The following is a 15975-nucleotide window of genomic DNA, read 5'->3' as shown; positions in this document are numbered from 1 at the left end:
AATCACTTGGATGGATGGATAAATATTTTTTTTTAATAGGTAGTAAGCTCTTTCTTTTTCACCGATTTTGAAAAAAAGGATACATTGATCGCTGCAATTACAAAGCTTCATTCTCTATGAGTTTAAGTCATTCCTAGAAACCCTCAATTCCTCCGATGACAACGTTCAGATCCTAAAGAGGCTAGCTCAATGTGGCTTGCTTTGCTAATCTCTTCCCTCCCCTACATTTCTCAATAGAAATGCAACCCTGAGTATTCATTCCTTTGTGAAACCCAAGTAATCTCTTTAATTATAATTGTTTCTAGCTACACAACAAGAAGCTAAATTCTCCTATTGTGTTGGAAAAGTTAAAGATCGTTCTTATGGATACAACCGGTTAATTTTAGGGGAAGGGGCCATTCTTGAAGGTGACTCGACACTCCTAGATGTATACAAAGGATTTTACTTTGTCACTTTGGAAGGGATAAGTCTAGGATTTATGCTTAATATTCCTAGAGCTGCATTCAAGCGAACAGCTTCATGAAAGGTGGCATCATGATTGACTCAGGAGGCGAGAGTGGTGTTTTAATCCAACGAGCATATGAGGAGCTTGCCAATGCAGTAAGAGAGAAGATGGAACTAAAAAGTTGGATCAAGCCCTACAAAAAGATCTCAATGCACTGTGCTTTGAAGGTGATGTTAACAAGGACATTGAGGGACTTCCCGTTGTTATTTTTTCATTTTAGCAGTGGTGCAAAACTGGGATTAGAGGCAGAGAGCTTGTTCTTTCAAACATCACCGATGTATTTCTGCATGACGATATCGGAAACGCCCAATGACTATTGTGATTGGAATGAATGCTCAGCAATTCTATAATGTGGGATTTGACCTTTCAAGGAAAAAATTGAACTTCAGGAGGATGGACTGCAAACTCCTAGATGAATGATGAATTTCAGAAGTATGATCTTTAACCATTAGCCTACTAGTTTAGCTCAAAGTATCATTTTCTTCTTCGACTTATAGTTTAGTTTAAGCTATCACCTTTCCCACCATGCACACTCCTTTGTAGTTGTTACATTAGTTGTAACTATATCTCACGTTCTTTTTTCCATTTATGTTTACTTCAATCTATTTCTCGAGAAAATATGAGGTGACCAAATGATGTCGTGTCATTTCTACAAAAATCCACCGAACGGATGACATGTGTTGCATTTAGGCCCACCTATCAAAAACCCCTGCACACTCTCTCCTCTCTCTTCGAGAAAAAGAAGAAAGCCCAACCTTTTTCTTCAAAATGCTCTCACTCCCAAGATCCCATCGTTTGCATCCCAAGCTCAAACCTGCTGCTGAGCTTAGATCCAAAATCCAAGGCTCAAGTTCGACAGCCGAGCTCAATAGTGGTGAGGTGGCAGTGGAAGGCTACTCGCTCCTCCACGGCTTTTAGATCCAGCAAGGGCTCAACCCTCACCAGATCCGACAGGAGCAACCCTTGCCTTGGCAGCGAGAGTTGACCTCTCGCCGAATTCGGCAAGGGCGACCCTACGACCAACCACAGGCCAAAGGAAAAGGAAGGAAAATAAAAGAACTGGAGAAGAAGAGATAACAGTGAAAGAAGAAATGGTAACAAAGGAGAGAAAAATCTAACAAGTACACCTTTTATGGATACATGTCACACAGTAAATGGACTATTGTGAAAATGACGTGACGCCACTGTGTACCCCATATTTTCTCCTATATCTTAATGTGTGTTCAGTTCATTCTGTGAGGTTTCACTTGGCTCGATTCATACAAAAACTAGCCTCTTCAGTGGCATTGGATGGTTTGGTCTTAACTTTGGTTATTCAGCACTTATATTCCGGATCATCTGGGCAAATGCTCTAACAGCGAGAGAGATTGATCTAATTGCCTAGAGCCAGAGAGCGGAAAGTCTGCCCTGTAGATCCAACGACATCTCAAAGAATTGAAAAAACAGCCAGCAAGTTTTTGTTCTTCGATCCGGCATGCAGCTTATAAAGTTAAATACATCATATTGCTTTTCATTCAGTTTGTAGCATTTGAATTTAAAGGTCACAACTATTTCTTTTCGCCAGAGTCAGGTTGGCGTTTATGGACTTTGATATTCAGACCAAATCATGATGGCAAGTGAACACTATCAAGAATGTTAAGGTGTAGTTAGTCATACTATGATTTCTCTTTGCTCAAAACAAGTACGACATACAAAATCTCCGGCATAACATTCCTCACATTTCCTTTTCAAGAAATTGATATGAAGCGCCTCCCCAAGAAAGCTCCGAAGCTTAAAAAAATCCCAAAAAAAGTACAATATGGAATGCAAGGAATGAGCATACCGGAATGAACCCACAGCTCCAAGCATCAACCTTCGCGAGGATCCATGCCACAAAAAAAAAAAAAAAAATCAACCCACCATCAATACTTGGACAAGCAGGAAAAATTAGGGGGGAAAAGTTGAAATAATTAACTCATAAATAACTCTGAGGGCTCCACTAAGCGATTCCCTCATCCGCTGAGGCACCCCAAATAATATTAGGCTCAGCACAGCACAAAAGTAGAATTACAGATTATTTTCCGACGGATGTTTGCCCCGATGGAAGAGAGTTCGTTTGGCATTCCGCAATTAGCTGCAGCAACTCATTAAAATTCAGTTCACAGACAAAGCAGAAACTGCAGCACTGTTCTTCGCTTTATTCTGCATATTGACCTCGAGTCCCGGCGATTTAGCGCAAGACACGCATAATACAGCACCAGCAACTGGTACTTCAATTTCCAAAGGCTATCATGAAGCACCCATTTTATCACTTGCTCTATAATAAAGCATTTTCTGGACGTAGAACATCATGTACCCTTGTGCAGCTCTCACAATGTTCTCATTCACTTGGGTAATCCAAGCATCGTCGCACTTGTACCACTGATTGCTCAGACGCAGATAAGTCACATAATGGCCTGCGTCTAATTTACCAGTGTGAGTGACAACAGCGAACAGCTCAAATTCTGAGGAGAACTCGTTTGATGCATCAGGTTTGTCCCCATCAAAAGGGAAAATCCTGTTCCCAAATCTTCTCCTCAAAATGGAAGAAGAGAGGTAAGGGGCCATGTCCAATGAAAATGGAAAATGCAGATATCGGTCGATCTTCCTCGACATCTTCCGTATGGAAGAATGTTCAAATCTTTTGATGTGAAAGCAAGAAACCAATGGGAGCTTCCTTATGGACATCTGCTTGAGAGACTCCTGACTCACCTGACACTGTTGGCAGAATAACTTCTGGTCTGAACCCAGCCTCTCCAGTCTTGTGAATCGGTCCAAGCAGCTCATCAAGGTCGGTATCCCAGAGTTCTGGCTTGAATTCATGCACTCTGCCTCGCCATTGCAGGAGTGATGTGACTTAGCTGATGTCGCCTTCACAGAACCATGTTGGCTTTGTTCCAGATCCAAAGAAATGTCCAAGCAAGGGTCATATGTTGTAGATGTGAAACCACAAGCCATACACATGACATCCGAGCATAAGATACCAGAGAATACTCTGAGCAATACAGCAATCTCCACTCCCTGTAATAATTCATTAGCGCACTTCTAAAGATATCTGAGAATCCACAATTCGTCAAAAAAAAGTTCCTCAACAGCATCACAAGTCACTGCAGGACATATTTTATAGTACAAACACAAAACCATCAGACATGACACAAAAGAGCGCACTTGCCCAGGAAAGCAGTTGTCAGCAGATATTATAGATGCATTAAATTACCATGTGATGGAACAATAATAAGTTTCGCCATGGAATAACTTGAAAGAAAAGTTGAAACTAGAGGCTAACGCATGCCAAATATAAAGACCCATTGATATTAGTTGACAGAGTTGAATCTCCTGACTGATATGCCTCCAAGAACGAATGACACCAGAACAAAATGAAACTTCCCAAGGGACTCAGAGATATTAGGCCTGGGAAATGCCAGAAAGGTAATAATCCACAAGCATGATCCTACATCAGTTCAAAAGTTCATTTACATGATTATACAAAAAAACAAGCCTGCTTGATCCACTGACCCAAGAGAAAATGTTAACAACACTTGATATCTGTCCTCAGCACCAGCAGATTCCAGATAATGCCTGTAAAAAATGGAGACTGGATGAAACAGGTTTAATGCAATGCCTGTAAAATTTACCTTGGCTCTGTGGCCGGCATCGATCCTTATCCACTTTCTCATGGATCCCATCAAGCATCGAAATGAAAAACTCATGAGCGTCCTGCTGCTCATAACTTGCCAAGTTAGCTGCATGTTGCCACCAACTGTGGGATAACCAAATCAATATAAAAAGTATAAAGCAGATTTCCTCTAAGTCAATTAGATAGAACAGTTAAGAAAGTCTCAGTCCAACATTGATGGTCAACAAGGAACTTGACAAAAGCATGCATCATTAGAATAAGGAAAAGATGCCTATCCATTATGTCCACAGCCATTTTCAGAAAAGCCAGTAGACAAAAGTACGTCATGAAAGAAGATAATTTCCAAAGGCCTTGTTAACGAATGTCCCAAGGGCACTCGTTAATTTTAGCAAAATCAGAAATAATGCTTTCCAAGGCACTTAAAATAATGAGAGAAACACACATTTTAACTAAGGCAATACATCCAATGGTAAATTCGAAATTTTGAGAGCACATCCGATAAGGGGCCAAGCCATAGTCCCGACAGGGCACGGTGCCTCAGCAATCTTTTATCGTTGGATTGAAAGGCAATTGATCTCAGCTGTTCAACACATCTCAACCAAGATGGTTGTGATTTTTTACTCTTCAAACCATAACAAGTGCAAAGGGCACTCTCTGACATTTTCCAATTTCCATTTGCCAAAGAAAAAAAAAGATGGAGCAGCTAAGCTGTGATACAAAGGAGGTCAAAGCGCAATTGCAAATTAGGTAATGTCCATCATACTAACAATATAGCAGAACATGCACTGATCAAACAACTTCCATATCTTCACAGCCACTAGGTCACAACAGCAAAATTTACAGAGCCTCTTGGACAATTTCCAACCTCCATGTGCTTCCAAAAACCAACAAAAAACCATCAAGCATCCACATTTATCCAAAAAAATTCATAGAAGAGCAATTTCCTCCACATCCACAGACCTGTACAGGAACTTCGCGGGACTATACAGCATCCGCTCCCCCGAAAACACCGCCTAGAACATGGCGTCCATGTCACAGGCCAAACAGAAGCTGCCATTCTTGCTCTTGCTCCCATGGCCTCCATCAAGAGCACCATCTACATTCCTTTTACTCACATTTCCACTAACCCCATTCTTCTTCTGACAAAAGTACCTATTGTGCCTGTCACTCAAGAAGTAGTTCCTCAAAGGAGGAGTGTGCAACAATGCCTGCAACACCGAATTCATAAAGCAGGTGTTCCCCAAGTTATTGAGCCCCCGCAAGCCCCGCGGCAAATCCGAGGTCGAGACGGACTCGAGAGGGCTCGAACAGCTCCCCATCAGGGCGCGCTCGCGCGGGTCTGGCGACCACGGCCGGTAATCAACCCTCCGCCCCTTCCGCAGGTTCTCCGGGGCCACCACCGCTCGGGAGCCACCGGAGGAGCTGGCGGAGGCCGGCAGAGTGGAGGCGGCGGTCTAGGCCAGGACCACGGCGGCGTCGAAGTCGCGATCGTAGACCTGATCGCGGCACACGCAGCAGAACAGCTCTGCGCGGTCGACGTCGACGGTGATCTCGTGGCCGGGGGGCATGGCCTCGGCGTGCGCGGCCGGGTGGGAGGGCCCGAGCGGCGCGTGGCAGGTAATACTTGCTGAAGTTGTAAGCTTCTAAGTGCTACGATCGGGAGGGACGTTTGTGCCTTTTGCAAGCTTATGCCGATCCTATTGACCATCTCTTTTTTGGCTGCGGTATTACTTCGCATATGGCTTATTTTTGGGCAGCCAAGTGCAATCTCCCGTGGAGAAACGGATCGTGGGTGAAAAATCTTCAGTGGGCGATGAAATTCCTATCAGGTAAGGACTTCTATAATGCTATAAGGCGCTTCTCTTTTGCTGCGCTCTGCCACCTTATTTGGAGGTATAGGAGCGACATTCTCGAGGTCATCCAGTGGTGCCTGTGGCTGTCAAGAAGCATCTCAGTGGTCAAAGATAAATCCTTAACCTTTAGAAGCGTCAAAGATTGCCCGAGAAATAGAAGGTTTCAACGGAATTAGGGGCTCGACCCTTCTATTTTCTCTTCTCCTACGCTGACCGCCTAGTATCTCCTACGCCGACCGCCTACTGTCTTGCGACTGCCTTCCCATTTTTTGCGCCTTCCGCGGCTGCCTCGAATCTTCGGGTCCTCCTTGTTGTTGTTCCTTGGTTGGTGTTGTTCTCTTTGTTTCCCCTGCCCTGCATGGCTGTTTTGTCTTTCTTTTCAGCCGTCTGTGTTTGCTTGCTTGCTTTGACGGCTTTGCGGTGTTCTTTTGCATTAGGCGCCCTTTCACTCCTTTTGACGTTGTGTCTCTTTGAGTGAAAGTTTTGTGGTGCCTAATCTTCTATAATTATTGGTTCTTGGCTCAATATATCATTACCTTTACCCAAAAAAAAAAAAAATGTTTTCCAAATTTTTGTTTTAATCGACGGTGGTAGCTTTTGTTTTGTTTTTCCCCTTAAGTTACAAAGTTTGAATAAATAAGGTTGGTTATTTGGTTTTGAAAAGGACCTTTAGTGGAATAGTTGGTACAAGCTGATGAAGTAGTATCATGAAAAGTGATTTTTACAAGATTTGATGCATGGGAAAGAGGCTGCAGACTTTCCTAGAAGGCCACTGACTGAAATTTTGTCAACATATCATATTCTAGAGTTATCTTGATATTTAACATGTATTCCAGAATATCTATGCATGCACTATTCCGGAAATTTGGATCAATATCTCAACAAGCGGACTCTCATTGCGATGAGTCGATGACAGCAACAGGATGACGGCACCGATGCTTTGATAGGGCACATAGTAAAGCATGAACGTGGTGCAAAGTATCACAAAAAGAGGCATTTGATCCTGCCAATGAGTTGGACCAAATGAAGGTGTATCTGACTTATTTCGAGTGGTACATGAAGGTATGCAAATCCAATGGCCAAGGTCCTGGTTACTATGACAGTTTCAAAAATGCACGAGAAAGGCGCGACAGTGGAGTTGATAAGTACAAGACAATCCTCGCAAATTACTAGGAGTGTGTAGTCAACGAAGCGGAGAAGAAGCCTCACTTATCAGGCACGGCACTGCGGACCCGTTGGCTCTACGGAGGGACAAACTACCGGAGGATAGTCGAACCTTTGGACATAGCGGAGCATTACAAAAGAGGCTGAAAAGATTACATAAAATGAGGAAGATCCAAACACTACATTCTGCTAGAAAAATGGCTGAAACAACATCAGGAAAAAAAAGGCAGGAGCGGGCCGAGCCTTTGAATTCAAAATCGGAAAACATTGAGTCTCGCATGACGGAGGACTCGTGCTTCTGGGCATGCGTGGAGGAGGCCATCCAGTCGTGCAGATTGCTGGACAGAGGAGGATCACCTGACGGTTCCGAAAGAGAGAAGTTAGTCAAGTTCGAGGAGGATGTTATGGACTTGATCAAGGATTACGTGGTTTCGCTAGACATCTTTCTAGAGAAGAGCAGCTACATGCAATGGTGGAGGGAGTATGAGATGTTGGGACTATCTCACAACTCGCAGTCACAACTTGTTGGTTTCATGAGGAATGACCCTTGCAAGAATTATATTGGAGGTTCGCTAAACGTAAATCTACCTGGTACTTCTGAGTCGGGTGCTCCATCGACACAAGAGCCCATCGTCCTCTTCTCGTCCTTATCTCGGCCTTTTTTACTTTTCCTTTTCCTTCTCCTTTTCCAATTTCTAGTTGACTATCTACAAGAGCATCTATTTTGATGCGCACTTGATGAGTCTCGGCATGCAGGTTTTGATCACAACATCGAATTTATGAGAATGGGTTTATGTAATCTATGTTCTTATAAAAACAATCATTTAGTTTTAATCTTAAAAAATTAATGTGTGATGAATGATTATTCGAATGTGCAATCAATAATGTAACACTTAGGTCCTGTTTGTTAACATTCTTTTTTTCTGTTTATGAACAAAATTTATGTTTTTTGGTTCCGGGAACAAAAAAAAGAACAGAAACGCGTTTGTTTGCGTTTTTGCTTCAAATCTATTTTTTTGTTCCTAAGAACACATTTGGAACAGAAACGTGAAACAAAAAAACATGTTTCTTGTTTTCGGAATAATTTTTAAGAACAAATTTTCTCTTTCCTCTCTTTTTCTTCTCTTTTTTTCTTCTTTTCTTTTTCTTTTTCTTTGGCCAAGTCGCCGGCCATGGCTGAGGCCGGCGACCGGCCAAAAGAAGAAAAATAAACAAATAAATAAATAAAAATGTTAAAAAATTAAAAGAAACAAAAAAAACACAAAATTACTAAACGTGTTTCTGTTCATTTTTTATTCCCGAAATAAGTTTACCAAACATCTTCTTACATTAAAAATTGTTCAGGGAACAGAAATAGAAAAACTATTTCTGTTCCCTGGAACAATTTTTTAACAGAAATGTTATCAAACGCGTCTTTAATGATCAAAAGAGGTAAATAAATTACTGCAAAAGATTAATGAACCTGAATGACTAAGCAAGCAAAAGCATAGCATCACTACCATCAAATGTAACAAGCATTCTGCAAACTTTGATTATAAAACAGATAATGATATGACGTATGCATTTCCTAATTGTGACTTCTTAATGTAATTATGCAAAGACAATAGTGTTGACATCTAAATTTTAGCTATTAGTACCTAAATTTTGACGATCCCATTTAGTTATTTACTGCATAGAAAATTATAAATCGGCCTCGATCTTAAACAAAAATATTATTAATTTGCATTTATGAGCATTTTAATAGTGCTAAGCCCGCATAAACTGCATTCTAATTGGACTGCGTTTGAATGGGTTTAGGTAGGGAGGCTTTGAGCTCAACTAAAATTTTGAGACTAAGCCCATAGGGACATGGAATTTGTCCAAGCCCATTGTAGACCTATAGTGGCCGAAATTTGCATGTGCATTGCACATGGCGGGTGCTGAACTAGGAAAGATTGCATTATATTATCAGCGTTGGAGGAAACAAAGGGTGCTGAACTAGGAAAGATTGTCCTTGGAAATTATATAGAGATAAGTAGAAGGCGATATCTTAATTTCCTCAGTTGATGTTGATATACTCTTTTGATTCAAAATTGGAAAGTGACATTTTGAGAAAATACCTAATCTTATACCTAAATAAGCATTCTTTTTCTCGAAATTAAAGGATAAACACGTTAAAAGAGGAACACATTAAAAGTTCACATTAGAGATTTAACAATACAGAGAGAGGCTCACGGTATAAAAGAAACTACACCGGCGGGACGCCATAAGGAGAACAAGCTCTCCCTCCTCCGAGGTTGCTATTACCGTCCCATCTCCTGCCGCTGTGCGCCACCTTGCCTCCGCGCCATTGCTGCTGAACTTCACGCTGCTCCACCCGACACCAGAAGCATCACCTCCAGCTTCCCCGACGGACTCCCAGGTTTCCCAACGTCTTCGTGCAGCAAGCCTGACTTCGGCAACCCCCAGTTCAGCTCCTACCGCCACGCCTGGTAGCTGATTCCTCGCCTCGGTGACGTCCTAGCTCCTAACCGACGATCCCTGTAGCGCCGAAAGACCATCAGCGACCATCTTGGCGGGTCTCAACCCCTCGAATGGTCCCTACAGCTACGTCCAACTCATCCACGAAGTTCCGTAGCGCTGGGCTTTTTTCTTTGCAGATTTCCCGGCGCTTGCTAGTAGCCTTCATAGCCTCGGTAGTCTCTGTAGCCCCACTATCCGCCAGCATTTCCGATGTGTTGAGCAACTGTCTATGGTGGTTACCATCAATCTTCGTGCTCCTAACCAGCAAGCTCCGGCGCCTCAACACGTGCACCAACATTGTCTGCAAAGCAGTCCTGCCTGCCCAGCCACCGCGAAGCAGCCCCTCCAGTGCTCCGAGACCGCCTCGCCGTTACCGCTACTCCCGGTCGCACCTCCTTAATGGCCACGCCTCCGCCTCACATTGATTTCTTGTGGTCATCCTTGGATAGGTTATCCAAGGTAGGGTTAATGTGGATGCAAATTTTTGTGGGTATTTAATTTTATTATATAGTTTAAATGCATGATATTCAGTGTTAGACCTTAGGTTATATCGATATATATTTTGATTGCATTTATTAAGATATGTTGGTGGGTCAGAACTTTGAGCCTAAAGACTGGACCCTAACATTGTCTCGTGTAAATTTATGATTGATAAAGTGAACTTTGTTTGTGTTGATTATCTTGGAAAATTATCAAAAAAATCCTAAATATATTTTATTTGTATTAATTTAGTTCTAAATTTCATTTTTATTTTGCTAATTCAATCTTAAATATTTTGTAATTGTGTCAATTCAATTCAACGGCCAATTTTGACCAGTCGGTGCCAACATTGACGCTTGACGTCTGTCGACACTAACATAAATAATTTTTAATAATAATTATTCAATTTTTTTATTAATTTTTTCTCTTTTTTTTTTTTTTTTTTTTCTTTTCTACCTTCTTTGTTTTCTTCCCCATAATGACTACCAAGGCTCGCTAGCCATAAGGCGAGGCCATCCTCACCATGGCCTCGCCAAGCAAGGGGTCTGATGGTCAACAAGGGCTTCCAAGCCCTCACATAGTGGCCAACGAGCCTCGCCAAAACTAAGTCAAAAGGATCGAGATTAAATTGGCATCAATAGAATATTTGAGACTAAATTGGTACCAATACAAAAGATTTCAAACTTTTCTAACACTTTCCCATTTCCCTGTTGTTGAGAAAATTACAACCTAGAACAGATGGAAGATCACTAATAAATGAACTAAAAGTGACGAGCATATGCTTTGCTGTGTAAAGATTAAATTGGTCCACTCAGAAATGATTATCTCCCAAAAAATTTCTGCAGATATGTAGTGAACTTCTCGGGCTTCTTCGTGTGTCAGAGGATGCAAAATATTCAGTTCCACTCTAATTTCTTCTTTCTCAATCCAGAATGGAGGGAGTTACTCTTGCCAATCGCATCTCTGTCTTAGAAAGAAATTTTCTCGCCACATCTGATTTCCAGTTACTGGTACACAATACCAGCGGCTATGTCAGAAGGCTTTCCTTCAACAGGGCAGCTAGCTTTCCATATGTTCCGGGGAGTCTCCTGGTTCCTTGAACTAATCGGGGCAACCAGAATAAAACAAAGAAAGAAAGAAAAGTCAAATCGGAGCATAGTTTTGCTGCTTGGTGTCTTCCTGGTCAATTCATGGCGACTGACACACGAGTAGGAAAATAAATCTTCTTCTCTTACATTATGAACTTACAGGCTAACCACCAAACACTACAATGTTTGACAAGTGAATAGACGGACTAGATACAACGCAGTTTTCACTCTCTGGATTGATACCATCACGATTCATTTCCTTCTTCCCATGACCACAGATCCTACAATTCTCAACTTATAAATGGAGAGGCTGGCTGACACACATTTTGGAAAAGAATCACTCCCAGAAATGAGGCCTCAAAGGAAGCAAACTAAAACCATGAGCATAAGTAGCGATCAAGCAGCTGCCCTAGTTGTTAACTCGATTTAGAGTAGTCTTTAACCCTTGCTTATTGACATGGAATGTGTAGAAAGTATCGAGAAAAAATGAAGAATAGGTTTCACCAGGCGTGGATGTTCCTGCAAGTAGTGTCACTGTTATAGCACAGTGAAAAAGAACTCTAGTTCTTCATTCAAAACTGATTGCATAATGGTCCAATAATGAAATCGAGGAATGTTCTCAGGCATAATATTATGATGAAAGGAAAAAGAGGAAAGCTCCTTAATGATTTTTAGGAGAAAAAGCCGTTTCCTCAGGGAAGTCGAATGAAGCTTTGCTTGTTGCACTTCAGTTTAGCCAGGAATATTAATTGTTCAAGATTCATCTCTCCTATAAACTTGGAAAAATTTCCGAGCCCTAAGCTGGAGAAGTGTTCCAAAATTTGGCAATGTCTTCTACACTTGATATTCTTCCACAGAAAGCTGCAATATGTAGTCAATCCCAAACAAATTATAGATAGAACCTCTATAAACTGCATGAATCCTGCTAACAATTCAAGAAATGGAATGTAGTGATTAGTTAATTTTTATAACAATAAGGCAAGTAACAGCAAATATAAATCAACAACTCTGACATAAAAATTCATCAGAAGATGTTCCACTTTAGTCACCTGTTCCCTGTGTTAGTGAAACAAACACGACATATCAGGTATCCAAGTAGATTAACCTCCGAAGTGTCTGTACATGCACATCACTAATCAATCTTGTGTTAAAGATTAAGAACTGGAGTTGTCGGCCCATGATGATATCAAACGTATTTAGAGAAGGTTTCCAACTGGGCGCAGCAGTTCCCCCCTAGAAATGAACAATTGCCAGGTCATCAACTTCTTTCCATTGCTTGAACTATAGAGTGGAAAGAAAAGACAACAGAAAAAGCCATGAAGGAAAATTCACTTCTTGATACACGCGACACTATTAAAAGACAGGAAATAGATGTCAACAGGGCATGGGTGATCACCTTCTTTTTACTCTCTCAACTTCAACGTGGCAGGTAGAACTATACGCAGCCTGTCAGCTGAACGTGATAGTCCCATACACGGAATGGAGCATAGGTTCTCCATAATTCTGCATGATGTATGTTCCAGGTAATTCCGGTATTGTTTTCAGTGACTTGCATCCAGAAATATCCACTTGCCACAGCGAGTCCAAGTCTCCAAGCCCTGTAAGCTCAATAAGTTTCTCGCAATCTCTTACGACCAAACATTTCAAGTTCTTGCACATTGACAAATCTGGTAGATGCTCAATGGACTTGCATCTTGACATATCTGCAAATTCTAATGATCTCAATTCTTTGAGCTCTGAAACATCCAGAAGTTCATGACAATCGTTCACTATCAACTCTATCAAACCTTCAAATTTTCAAAGGTTTCGCAGTTTCTCTAGGGACTTGTATCCATCAATATATAGCCATGGCAGGATGAGAATTTCTCCAGGGCTGAATATCATGTAGTTTCTTGCAGTGGTTGATGTTCAGAAACCTCAGGGTCTTGAAGCATGAAAGGTCTGGCAATGCTTCAATCCATGTGCACCCAGAGATGTCCAACCATTCCAAGCACTCCAAGACATCAAGGCCTTGGACTTCAGATAAATTCTTGGATTTGGAAGCCCATAAATATCTCAGATACTTCAATTTTGCAATATCCAGTCTCTTAATGGATGTGCACTCAGAGATATCCAACCTTTCCAAGTATTCAAAACTGTCAAGGCCTCTAATTTCGAGTAGATTCTTGCATTTCCTAACACTTGCTTTCCTTAGAAGCTTCAAAGTTGAAAGGTCCAGTCTTTCCATAGACATGCAATCAGTGAGATCTGAAACTTCCAAGCAAACGAAGCTATTAAGAACTTGAAATCCAACTTGATTCTCGCAACTTGGAAGCACCTTTAAATTACTCAGTTCCGAACAATCCATCAACCTCTCTAACGCTTCCGATGGTCCTATGCTTAAGTACCTCAGAGACATCAAACATTCTACCCCATCAAGCCCAGATAACTTTGGGAACTTCAACACATCCAGCATTGTTAGCGATACTAATCCTTCCAGACCTTTAACTTCTCTCAAGTCAGAACAAACCTTTAAACTCAATTCTGAAAGATGCTTTTGACAAATCTGGCAACTTTCTCAACATTTGGCATCCTCCTATGGAAAGCATTGACAGTTTAGAGGGAAGCTCTGGGAGGCATTCAAGTGTAGTGCATTCTAGGACAGAGAGTTCCTTTAGATTTGTTGGGTTGAAAAGGATTGGCAATGTAGGACTCTGACAAGTGAGACCTAGAGTTCTCAAGCCATGGGGTAGGTTTGGCAGCAATTGGAGCTTCTTGTACCCTTGTAAGTTGAGGTCTTAGAGACAAGAGAGCTTACAAATGCTTTCTGGCAAGCCACAAATGCCTCTCCCCAACAATCGGAGGGCCCAATGAAGACAATTCACCAATAATACTACAAACTCCTGCCAGGATGTGGCAATTTGTGGCATCTAATGTGGTGAGTTTCCCCAACATCCCAATACCACTAGGTAACCTTGTTTCATATGACCACGCCATTTGCAGAACTTCTAAATTACGCAAGTCCCCAACTGATTCGGATAACTCTGTAAATCCTGCGTATGATATGTCCAGCTCAGTTAAACATTCCAACTTGCTAATTGAGTTGGGGATCCCTCTCAATGACCTACATTACTTTAATGATAAGCGCTGCAGTTTCTGAAGGCGGCCTTGGGAGTCTGGAAGTTCAGCAAGCTTTTTGCATACCGTAAGATCAAGGGTTGACAGAGACGCTAGATGGCTTAACGAGCTGGGTATTCGAGCCAATGATTCACAATTCTGGGCACTAAGAGTCCTGAGCTTCTTCATTGAACCTTTAGATATGGGAATTTCATCCAAGTTCTATCTATAAAAAGCTCCTCTATTTCTTGTAGCTGACCCACTTCTATTGGTAGTTCCCTGAGTCTGAAAGAGTCTCTCAAATCCAAGGAAATTAGGGTGCTGATGCTTCCAAGAGAAGGGTGCAATTTTGTTAGATATTCACATTTTCCAAGAATTAAAATCTCTAGATTTTAAAAAGCTGTGAATCAGGAGATGTTTTCAAGTCACGGCAATTGGCAGTGTTGAGAACTTTCAGATTACTTGCCACCTGTAAGAAAGAAAACAGGGAAACATGAGCCACTATGAATAAGTGATCATATTTTGAAAGGAAAATATACTCTTTATATCTTACATCCGTAAGTTTCCATCCTTCCCAATGCTCTGTGACTTTGCTCCTTGATAAGTCAATTACAACTAATTTCTTCACGTGAAAATTGGTTGCTACAAAATTTGATGGACAATTTTTCCAATAAAGCCATTGTAATTCAGAAAGAACATACTTAAAATCTCCAGAGAGGATGAAATTATTCATCTCAAGGAAACCTAAGTTCGGCAGCTTTTCAAACGGTACATTGCTGTACACCCTGCCTAAGCCACTTTTATTAAGACAGAGGGCTTTTATCTTTCTAGTTCCCTGAAAGTAAGAATTCCAGGGATCAGAAATAAAGCATCATGAAACTAAACTATGATATGTTGTTTCATAATAATTCCTATGGTCTGCCGCTTTGAACTAAAAAAGTTTACAACACGGTTGCTGCTAAGCTCAATGGATAGTATCTTTCAACAAATTTATCAGAGACCCTGAACACGGAGACCCCGGCATGTGAGGAAACGAAGAACAGAGAAATGAAGACGTAGAAGAAGAAATGAAGAACAGAGAAACGAAAAGCAGAGAACACAAGATGTAGAAGAAAGATTTCTTTATTTATTGAATCAAAAAAAGAGCAAAGCATACATTCAACTGAGAGTTTTTTCCATCTGCTCTTCAATTGCACTACTCGTTCTTCTCTCCTTCCTTTTCTCTCTATTCTATCCTCTGTATTTTATACTCAAGGAAGATGATGAAAAACGAATCAACCGACTCAATACCGGCTCAACCGACTCAACACCGGCTTAACAACTTTGGTTTTATGTCTAACAGACTAACCGCCCTAATGTATTAGAACACGTGTGTTAACTTTTGTTTTAATTCTTCAAACTCTACAGACACGTGTGATGAGCAGACTCTCTCTTTGAGTCAATCTTGAATTTACTATCTTCAAATGCTTCTTCGTTTCTTATGCATTGCCACAGACGCAGTCTTCAAGTCGGCTTCTTTAACATCAGACGCAGTCTTCTTATGCATTGCCACAGATGCAGTCTTCAAGTCAACTTCTTTAACATCCCCCCGCAAATTGGGAGGGGGTAAATACCCCAAGCCCAATTTGATTC

At 41.3% G+C, this 15975-nt stretch overlaps 1 protein-coding gene and 1 pseudogene across 1 annotated transcript; both read right to left on the bottom strand.

Annotated features, from left to right (window-relative positions):
* Positions 1–2129: 2129 nt before the first annotated feature.
* LOC104438814 lies at positions 2130–6373 on the bottom strand (annotated as a pseudogene).
* Positions 6374–12696: 6323 nt separating this feature from the next.
* On the bottom strand, positions 12697–13702 carry LOC120288246 (putative adenylate cyclase regulatory protein). Its single transcript, XM_039301890.1, has 2 exons — positions 13144–13702; positions 12697–13034 (listed from the first exon to the last, which is right to left on the bottom strand). Exons 1-2 carry the CDS (start codon positions 13700–13702, stop codon positions 12697–12699), a joined length of 897 nt encoding a protein of 298 aa, XP_039157824.1.
* Positions 13703–15975: the final 2273 nt, after the last annotated feature.

This window comes from Eucalyptus grandis, chromosome 9 (genome assembly GCF_016545825.1).
Source record: "Eucalyptus grandis isolate ANBG69807.140 chromosome 9, ASM1654582v1, whole genome shotgun sequence".
Classification (NCBI taxonomy): Eukaryota; Viridiplantae; Streptophyta; class Magnoliopsida; order Myrtales; family Myrtaceae; genus Eucalyptus; species Eucalyptus grandis.
The sequence above is the reverse complement of the archived record's forward strand: the minus strand, read 5'-3'. Positions and strand labels throughout refer to the sequence as shown.